The 10,333-nt window shown below is 60.3% G+C and overlaps 1 protein-coding gene across 4 annotated transcripts in view; it reads left to right on the top strand.

Annotated features, from left to right (window-relative positions):
* Window positions 1–619: 619 nt before the first annotated feature.
* Col27a1 (collagen type XXVII alpha 1 chain) overlaps window positions 620–10,333 on the top strand; it is a 127,612-nt gene continuing 117,898 nt past the window's right edge. For 3 of the 4 annotated variants that reach the window (XM_047524084.1, XM_047524082.1, XM_047524086.1), the window contains exons 1-2: window positions 1,770–2,300; window positions 7,963–8,033. In XM_047524084.1, the coding sequence (XP_047380040.1) occupies window positions 2,242–2,300; window positions 7,963–8,033 (130 nt within the window). In that variant the 5' untranslated portion in view covers window positions 1,770–2,241. Of the gene's footprint in view, window positions 691–1,769; window positions 2,301–7,962; window positions 8,034–10,333 lie in introns of those variants that run through there. The other variant, XM_047524083.1, reaches the window with a different exon arrangement.

Below are 10,333 nucleotides of genomic sequence, written 5' to 3'. Positions count from 1 at the left end.
CCCGAGGTAAACCCGTGGCGCCTCTCTCCAGAAGAATGCGCGAACGTGCACAATTGGTGCACAGTTGCACCATGGAGGGTTCCTCTACACTGAGGTTAAGCACTCGGGTTCAATGTAGGGGCGCGGGGCGGCGGCGGTGGTTGCGCGCGCCATCCAGCCGCCTGCGGTTCTTGGGTACCCAGGCAGCCTCTCTCCTGGCAGCCATGGGTGCTCTGCCCCCTGCAGGAAGCAGCACACAGTTCTGCGGCTCCCTCCCCCGCTCCGGTTTGGGACTTTTCCTAAAGTTTGTTGAAACCAGACACCTTGCTCCACGGAGCCCGCGTGCAGCCACGGTTTAAAAGGCCGCCTTCAGCGCCCCCTCCCCGCCCCCAGCGGAGACTTCAAAAGGCCCGGCGGGCGCCGCGGCCCCAGCACCTATGAGCCGCCCCCAGCGCCCAGAGCTCGCGCCGGAGCCCGAGGACGCAGAGCGGCTCAAGTTCGAGCGCAGGCGGACCGGGCAGGCGGCGCAGTCCCGCGCGCCCATGCCCCTCCCGGTGCCGCTGCGCTCTGTGCGCTCGCGCCCCGTTTAGGGAAGGGGACCATACACCCCCGCCCCCGCGCCCGAGCCTGGGGCTGCGGGGACCCATGAATACAAATGCCGTTAGGCGCCCGTGGAAGGACGGACCGGCCAGTCTCGCACTTAGGGACCCAGTAAGTGCCTGGGGACTCCTGGATCGCTGGGACTATTGGTGTGTGTGCGTAAAGGTGCGCGCGTTTGCAGAGATGGGTACGTGTGTGTGTGTGTGTGTGTGTGTGTGTGTGTGTATGAGTGTAGTGGACACTCGTGGAGGGGTGTGCGTGCGTGCGTGTGCACTTGGTTGGGTACGTGGGCTGTATGTGCACGTGGGAGTGTGTATGTGCGGTGTGCGCGCTAGTGCGTACGTTGAGAATATGGACAGAATAGTGTGCATCTATGTGTGTGCAAGCACTCCTGTGCACGCCTCTACGTGTTTGGAGTACGAGTATGCGCTGAATCCAGGCATCCCAGGGTGTGTTTCACGTGAGCCCAAGATGCGCGGCTGCATACCTGCATGTGAATGAGTGTGAGCGTGGGTCTGAATTTGGGATATGGGGGGGGGGGGGCGGGTGGCGCGCGCGCGTTCATCAGTGAATGTGATCGTCTGCCCGTGGAGGTGTGGGTAGAAGGGGGTTTAGTCTCAGTGCTGACCTGGGGTTGGGGACGTGAGAATTTGCCCGCGGCGGGTAAAGGCGTGAAGCTCTGTGCTCCAGTGTGGGGTGCCAGGCTCTGGGTGGTTAAATCCCCGATTCTGACTGAGCGAGAGTGGAGAGGAGGGCGAACAAACATAAACACGCCCACCCACCTCGTTCTCCCCGGAGCTCAAAAGCTGATGGAGCAATCTTTTTGGTGGGGGTGGGGGGTTAAGACGCGGGTTGTTGTGGAACTCTGAACTTCAAGTCCTGTTCCCAGTTCTGTCCTTGAAACTCTGGGGATTCTTTCAGTAGTAGAATCTATCCCCTTTCTCCCTCCAACCCGCCCGTCGATTTCAGGACCCGCAGTCTCACAGGTCAGAAATTCCTAGTCCAGGAACTGCCATCAATCATTGTGCAGCCTTGGGCAATCCCTTGTTTCGGTGAATGTTTCCCTATCTTTACAACGAGGAGGGGGCGGGTGCCAAGCCGGGCCGTCTCAGGCCGGTTGAGGCTGTGTCCCCGGCAGCGGCCGGCAGGGGGCAGCAGGGGGCAGCCGAGGGCGGCCCGGCGCGGGGAGGGGGAAGGTGGAGAGCTGCCGCGGGCCGAGACTTTAAATCGCCTTCATTTCCCCCAAATCCTTCCTTTTCCTCTCCTCCCCCAGGCCGGCGGGGAGGCAGCTTCCACCGCCCTCCGCGCGCCCTCGCCCGGCCTTGCTCTGCCTCCAGGGACCTCCAGCAGCCCGCCTCCAAAAGTTTGATCATCTCTCTCTTTTTCTTGCTTCTTCTTCCTTTTCCGTGGAAGCAGAAAAAGAGCGAGGCAGGGGCGAGCGCTGCGCCCGGACTCCTGGGACCATGGGCCTGGCGCGGGCGCCCACGGGGCCCCGGCCGAGCTGCCTGCCTGCTGGAGCGCCCTTGGGCGCCGGGCTGCGCTGGGGGCGCGGGGGCCGCGCGCTCTGAGCCGGCCTGGCGCGGCGGGGCGGGGGGCTGGCGGCCCCATGGGGCGCGCCCACACTTGCCCCCCGGGCTCGGGAGCATGAAGTAGGGGCCTGCCATGGGAGCGGGATCCGCGCGGGGGGCCCAAGGCACAGCAGCGGCGGCGGCACGCGGGGGGTGAGTACGAGCCCGGGGACGCCCCCTCCCCAGCTTCCTGCTGCTGGGATCTGGGGAGGGCTGGGGTTCCCCGCCGCGCCGGACGCTTCCAGCGGAACGTCAGCTTCCTGTCCCTTCCTGCTTCTCCGCGAGGCGGGACTCCAGGGGTTAACAGGGGCTGCTCCCCCGGCCGGGCGAGGGTTGGCGAGGCTGCCTGCCCTGCAGCGCCGGGCTCTGCCGCCTGTCCCGTTGGGGCGGGGACCAGCGGGGAGGGTCAGTGCAGAGCTAGCCGGGGGGTCGGGAGCGGGGGCGGGCGGTGGTGCAGGGAGCGCCCGGCAGGAGACAGAGCGCAGAATGGGGACTTTGGGGATGCTTGGCGGAGGAGAGATCTCCGTTTGGGGCTGTCTCGGTGTGTTCCGGTGGCTCGGTGGCTGCAGTCTGTACGTCTCTGGTTCCTTCGGTTCTTGTGAGGCTGTGGACAAGTTTCTCGGTCTCCGGTCCTGGATTCTGCTCCCGACTCAGCGTCTGTGTGGCTCTGCACGTCCTGGCGTTTCTGGAAATCTCCTGTGTGTGTGTGTGTGTGTATATCTGTGTCTGCCTGGGTCTGGGTGTCTGTTTCTCAGCTTCTCAGGGGAGCGCATAGTTCCTGTGCCTCTCCCCAGTGTGAGAGAAAAAGTGAGAGTCGGAGTGTCAGAGCAGAAAGGGCCCTGGGAGATCACCAAATCCAACCTCTTGTACAGATGGGGACGAGGCCAGAGAGGGGCAGGGAATCTCCAGGCGGGGCTGAGCACAGCTGGCACCCAGGGGCTGGGATTCCCAGCTTGGGTAGAAGTTGCTGGAGAGAGCGAGGGTGTACAAGAGCGAGTCACTGCATGTGGGTGTGCGTGGGAGTGAGCGAGGCTGGGAGCAGCTCCTGGGGCTCAAGCACAGGACTTTCAGTCTTTCCATCCTGCAGGACCCAAAGGGCTCTCCCAGGAGGCAGGTCGGGGCTGAAGCCCCGCCTGGGCCCACGATGCCCCGCCCCTCTGAGCTGGAATCAGGGGGCCGTTGCCCCCCCCTTCTCCCCCATGTCCTGGAAAAAGCTGGCTAGTTGAGATTCCCCCACCCCCACCACAACACACGCACACAGGACCAGTGAGCCCTGCTGACTCATTTTCTCCAGAAGACCCTGAGCCAGGCAGATGCCAGCGGTTGGGCAGAGAAGTGGTGCCAGGCAAGCACCCCAACACCCGGTCCAAGCTTTGGGCAAATGGGCAGTCCCACTCGGTGGAGGCCAGCTCCCGCCTTCTCCTGTCTCCCTGGCCGTGGATCTGGGCCTATGGTGCTTTCCAGCTTTGCTCCCTGACCCGTCACCAGAGCGGGCTCCAGGACAGGGAGACATCCCTGCTCCCTGTTCGCCTTTCCTCTGTGCACTCCGAACAGTCTCCCTTCCTCATGCTTCCGCAGGTCCTGCTGTCCCTTCACAGCCACCAGCCCTCGGGGGTGCCCTGGGAGGGGCCTACCTTCAAAATGTCACCTATTTTCTCTGCCCTTCCTGAGAACACTCTCCCTGTTATTTCGTTGGCAGATCTCTTCCCCATCTCTGCATCGGGGAATCCTCTTGATACCCTCACTGCCTGGCTTGGCATGGGGAAGTGCCACCCCTTTGGTGGTGGAGGACGGCAGGGAAAAGCTCCCGGGCTTACTTCAGTGGGAGGTGGGTTGCAGGCAGAAAGCGCAGGCTTTGCAACCTGGCCCCTGCCCCCTGAGCTTGGGCAAGCCTCTCACCCCTCTGATTCTGGTTTTTTTTTTATCCACAAACGGGGCATCTTCATCCTCAGCTAGCAGGGTTTGGAGATGGTTAACGGCAGCTCTGGTGGGAGCTGAGAACAGTGCCTGACGTGTAGTAAGTATTCAAACATGGCAGCTGTTATTTGTGTTACTACACACTTCTTGAATGGGTGTGTGAGTCAATGGGAAAGTTCTGGGCTGCATCCTGTCCAGACAGATGACCTGTCTGTGTTACCATGGAGGAGCAGCAAGGTGCGGAGAAAGGACTTTGGGCGTGGCCACTGGGCACACAGGGTCTGCCTGTGCCACGGAGGCAGGAAGATGGCCACCCCCTTGCCACTCCGTGGCTCCCAGCTCGCCTGGCGGGAGCACAGTGTCCACAGGGCTGCCTTCTTGCTGGAGCACTGAGCTGTCCTGGAGTGTTCAAGCTGGGTGGATCTCCGGGTCCTGTGTGTGTCCAGGTGACAAGGATAGAAGAAAGCCTGTTCAGACAGGGTACAGGTTCTGGTCACCCCGCCATCCAGGAGCAGTCATGGCTGATGGGCTGCAGAGGGCCTTTGACAAGGGACGGGAACAGCTAGGTGCCCTTCTTGGGCCCACCTCTGGCCCTCCCTGGCCCCTGTGCACGAGTCTTCCCGACATCCTGGAGCCCGGGATTCACTGAGCCAGGCTGCGCAAGGCAGCGGTGAAAACAGAAGTCTGTAAGAACAAAGCCAGAGCCAACGCAGGCACTGGACGTTATTAGCAGTAGCTGAACAGGATTGGAATCAGAGGAAAGAAGCGGCAGGGCCGCCGGGAGCCAACTTTCCAGGCCTGGAGCTCACTTACTTAGATGGTTCAGTGGCTTCTCTGGCTGCGTTTGTTCCTGTTGGTGAAGGCAGGAACTGTGGTCTCTGGCAAACTGGAAGTCCCCTCAGGTCTCCAGTTTCTTCTCCAAGTGAGGTCTGTGGAGTGGTGGAGTCAAAGTGCTGTGTGACTTTAGGCAAGTCATGTCCCCTCTCTGGGCCTCAGTGGTCCATTTCTCCTAAGAGGTGAGGGGATCGGGGTCTGTCCCCTAGCTGATCTTTAAGGACCTTCTCCCATTCAAGTGTCTCTACTCTTGGGAAGTTCTGGGTCGGTGCACGCCACATCCTGACCCGATAGGGCCGGCCGGGTTTGCAGCAGAGGATGAACGGGAGCAGATCCGCAGACCAGAAGCCATGGTGTCCGAAAGGCGAGTCAGAGAGAAGATTCGATTCCCTCCTACCTGGGGGCTTCTTTCTCCTGGGCTTTGAGGGTTTACAGTTTTTCCCTGGGATTTCTTCTCTCGCGCTCTGAAGAGTCATCACCCTGCCTTAGCCACGGCCAGAGCAGTCACCAAGGAGGACATGGCGCTTCCTGAGCCTCCTCTCCACCTGGCCTCTCAGCCTGGGAAAGGGCGGATGGGGCGGGGCTCCGTGAGCTCCCGGAGGAAGGCTGGCGAGAAAGGGCCGGGAAAAGAAGGGGCTTGGCGCGACCTGTCTCCTGAGACAGGCCACCAACAGCTCCCTGGGCCTCTAGATGGGACTGTCGGATGACAGAGCCAGGCGACTCCTCTTCTGCAGGACCCGAGGGAGCCTTAGGTAGCAGCATGCCGGTGCTGTCCAGACCAGGATGCGGGTCGGCTCTTCCCGCCTACCCGCCACAGTTTCCCCCAGTGTGTCCCCGGTAGGAAGTAGATAGAACTTAGGAAGGACGGGTTCTGGGTTATGCGCAGAGCGGCCTTGACCAGGAGGTGCCTGTCCCCCGGGCCCCCGTCTTAGTTTTCTCCATTTGTCAAATTAAACAAAGCCACCCACCATCCCGTCCCAGCACCACAGAGCTGCCATTGGCTCTGCGGGGGCAGCTCTGCAGGGGGTTGCCCTGCCCGTCTCACCAGGGCGGCTGGGCGCTCTGACCTTTGGCGGTTGTCCTGGTGAGCACACTCACAGCCCTGCGGGCGGCTGGGAGAGCGGGAGTGGGGGAGCAAGCCTGGGGACAGCCAGAGCGGGGGACAGAGCTGCTGGGAGGACACTTTGAAGAAAGACCCAGAGCCCTGTGTGTCTGCCAAGCGTGGACAAGGGAACAGGACAGCTCACTTTGCCCTTGCGGGGGACTTGGTCTAGGAGGTGACCGTGTGTGCGATGCAGGTGTGGTGTGACTCGAAGAGCACACCACGTTGGGAGCCGATGGACATGTGGGACCTGACCAGGCAGAGAGCAGTGTTAGTGCATGAAGCGGGATGTGCAGAGGGACTGTCATCGGCACCCCAGAGCTGTTCCAGCCAACTCTCCCAAAACTGAGTTTTCTTCAAGGAAGGGAAGTCCCAATTCAGCATGATTTGAATAATAACGGGATTATTGCTTCCCCTAGCAGGAGACCCCAAAGAAGAGCAATGCTAGGGTTGGTTAATTCAGCATCTCAACAGTGTCATCAGACACCCACTGTTTTTCCATTCTGCTATCCTCATCGGTACCTGAGGCTCCTTGCCTCATGGGTACAAAATGGCTGCAAGAGCTCCAAGTGGGATGTCCTCACTCAATGACATACAGGGGTTAGAAGAAAACCTCTCTGTCCTTTTGAAGCATTTTCTCAAGGTTCCCGACAGGCATCATTCCCATCTCATTGGCCACATTTGGGTCATTTTTGCATGTCTAACTTAGCCACAGGCAAATTCCCAGGATTGACTTAGGCTTGTCCAGATTCCTCTGGTGTGCTCTGAAGTCCATGTCTACGTGAGATTGCAGGATGGAGGGACGGCCGTGGGTAGAGAGGCACCGGTGTCTTCCAGAGTGCCCGAGTTATGACTGCCATTGAGCATAATCCTATTCAATTTGAAAGTAGGGAAAGGTAAAGGAGGTTGTGAACTTGTTTTCCAAGCCACCTGGAGTCCCCCATTCTCTCAGGTGGGTTTCCTGGATTACAGGGCTCCCTAGCCGTGCGTCGTCCTAGCTGGAAAGGGACCCTGGCCTTAGCCCTCCCCACCCACTGGCCCAGCTCTCTCTGCCGGCATTCCACCATCTTTGGCCACACGCCGCCTTCCCCTCTGCCCGGCTGGGGATCAGATGCCCTGGGTGGCTTCGGGTGTCACCATGGCTGCTGGCTCGGGGAGGTGAAATCAGACGTTGCCTCTGCCCGTCTTGGCAGGAGCCCCTGAGCAGAGGGACGGCCTCAGGGCACGGTGGCTGGCCTCAGGCTGAGCCCTTAGCATGTGCATTTTCATGCCTGCCTGCAGGATAGGGGACAGGGACAATGGGCTCAGGGGCTGAGTGACTCACTCTGGGGTCACCAGTTGGGAAGCTCCCAGGCCAGGTGTCCACCTGGCTCTGCCTCCTCCTGACTTCTGGTTTCCCCTCGCATGTTCCATCCGCACGAGCCAGTGGGCAACTGCCTCCGCACAATGCTGGGCCCGGGCAAGGGATCTCTCTCTCCCCTGTCCTGTAAGGACAGTGGTCACTCAAGTGGACAAGCCTGACCCTCCCACCTGACCTTTCCACTCTGGCTCTGTCACCCATTGGTGGGGGTCTTCAGCAGAGTCTCAAGGTCCTGAGGCCACACTACAGATAGGGAGACTGAGACCCAGGGTCGGGGAGGGACAGGCCCTGGTTGCTCAGTGCATCAGCTCTGGAGTTTGAGCTGGTCCCTGGATCTCCTGCCACCCCTCTCAAGGCTTCCTGCCCTGTGACCTTGGCCCGGCCATCTGTGGACCTGGTGGTCCTATTGATACCCTGAGGCAGGTCCTGCTCCAGAGCCTGGGCCCAGGGACCTGGGAGCTTGGGTGGCTCTGATGGGTTCCTGGAGCCTGTGTGTCCCCTCTGGGTGGGACCGGGACTGGGCCATCACTGCTGGCTCCTCCGCCAATCTGGACTCCAGGGACGGAAACTGATGCTGTGTGCTTGTGTCTGCCTGTCCCTAGGGGGTTTCTCTTGGCCTGGATCTTAGTCTCGTCTGCCTGTCACCTGGCCTCCACCCAAGGAGCTCCTGAAGGTAAGTCTCTCTTCTCTTTGTCCAGGGGAGACAAAGGAGGGCGGAAGGGGCCTGAGGACTCGGGGTAGCTGACATCCGCGCCCCTAACTGGGACTCGGTGTCTGCTCTCCCATCAGGAGAAAGGCTCCCTGGCACATTCTCTTTGCAGGAACCACGGAGCTTTGCAAGGGGTGGGAGGGCCATCGTCACCGTCCTATCTGGGGCAGATCTTGATGAGGCCCTTTGATGTAGTAAGCCTCAGTTGCCCCTGTCTGTCCAGTAGGTACGCTGAGAACTTCTAAGGGAGACAGTAAGTCCGCAACTGTCATCTCTCGGGCCTGGGATCCCACCCTCTGCTTCCCATGAGATCCTCTCTTCCCGCCTGTCCCTGAGGAGCTCTTGAGGGGACCAGGGCAGCAGAAGGCCGGCTACAGAGCTGCCCACGGAAATCGAAACCTTTCCCACATCTGTTTGTCGAGCGGCCACAATGCCTCTTAAAATAGCCACCCTTCCCTGTCCCCCACGCCTGCCTGCGTTCTGGGGCAGGCAGGGGGCACTCCGGGAGTCCCCGTGGCCTGACCTGGCCACTGGGCAGGGATTGGGCCCATGGGAGGGAGGGCCATGCCCGGAAGAGACTTCTGCTGGCCAGCAGCATTTGTGCAAATGTCATATTTTCCGAGCTCTTGCTGTTTCCTCCACAAAGTAGGTGAACAGCTGTCCAGAGTCCTGAGTCAGGCTGTGAGGGGGCGGGGAGGGGCCGGAGCTGTGTGGAGCCAGGTTTATGTAATAAAGGGATCTTGCTGGGGCCAGCTGGCCGGGCCCTTCCAGCTTGGCCTTGGGCTGAATTCACTCCCTGTCCCCATCTCTTCCCCCCTGACGAGATTCTGGAAGCCTCTCCACTCTGCCTTCCAGTGAATCTGGGCGGCTCCAGAGTAGTATAGCATAGTGGCTAAGAACAGAGAGCCCGGGGTCAGGGGCCCTGGGTTCCAACCCCAGCTGTGCCTTTGATAAGCTGTTTGATCTTGGGCAAGTAATTCGGTGCAAGCCATCTATGGAGTGGGATATTAAAGGTTTCCACCTTCACAGATGGTTGGATCAGTTGAGAGAAAAATGCATGTGAAGCATATTCGTTTGTTATTTTTAAAAATCATCTTGTTAATCTGAAGAGTGGGGACAAGCATAGTCCTTTCCTATCCACAGTGGTCAGAGATTCACAGAAACTCCAGGTATCAGAGTTTGGGACTTTGCCATTTAGCTACAGAAGGTCTTCGGGGGACTTGGAGACAGGCTGGTCTTTGACTTTGAAAGCCACCTAGAGAGGGTAATAAGGGACATCTCACGCCCGCTGCCTGCCCTGGCCAGCTGTGGTCCTCTAGGTGGAGGCCTTGGGCGTGGGCAGGGATGCCCAGCGCTGCCGGGGCAGGGCTGGCGGAGGGGTAAGGGGGCGGGCTTCCTCAGCACAGGCTCCTCCTGTTTTAAGTTGTTCATAGCAAATAGCATTTCATGACAATAAGAGGGTTTCATTGATTAAGACGTAAGATCTGCCATGAAGAATCTTGGTTTCTGTCAGCTTGGAGCTTGGGACCGGGGAAGGTGTGAGAAAGAACGGGAAGGAGGTTGGAGGCGAGGGAAGGCCCTGGCCTCCCAGGGAAGAGCGGGTCTCGTCCACGCCCAGCCAAAGCCGTGCCGACAGCCGGGCTCTGCTGAGAACACTGGACGGTGGCATCGGCTGCAGGGCTCGCCCCGCTCCTGCGGGCTACGGGAGGGAAATCCAGGCCAGCAGAGTTACGCGGGATGAGTGAGGTTCGTCCTCCCAGCAGCCCTGGCTGTAGACCCGCATCAGAGCCCCTTTGACAGCACAGGGCATGGAGGCTCGGCGTCCCGGCTCACGGGTGGTCTTGTCAGGCGAGTGGTGTCTCACTGGCTGATCCAGAGCCTGCTCTGGAACCACCTGGCAGTGCTGCAGCACCTGAGTCTGTTTTCTTACAGGGACCCCTCCCTCCTCCACCCACTCACCCATTTCGTAGTTACCAGCTGAGACCCTACTACGTGCCAAGGCTGGATCCAGCCCCGGCCGTAGCCTTTGCATCGGGTGATGGGACAGCACTCAGCACTTGGGCAGAATCCCGAGGCCCTGACCCAGATGGAAATTCTGGAGGCAGCCTCCGCTTCCCCGCGGAGTCGGAGCTCGGGAGCCGGCTTCTGCAGATGCTGGCAGCTCAGCCAACTAACTGCAGGAGATCAAGTGACCCGGGAGAGGGAAGGTCAGGAAGCCTTTCCATAAACACTCCGGAACCCTTCCTTTCGCTCCGGCAAACCCC

This window comes from Sciurus carolinensis, chromosome 14 (assembly GCF_902686445.1).
Source record: "Sciurus carolinensis chromosome 14, mSciCar1.2, whole genome shotgun sequence".
Classification (NCBI taxonomy): domain Eukaryota; kingdom Metazoa; phylum Chordata; class Mammalia; order Rodentia; family Sciuridae; genus Sciurus; species Sciurus carolinensis.
The sequence above is the reverse complement of the archived record's forward strand: the minus strand, read 5'-3'. Positions and strand labels throughout refer to the sequence as shown.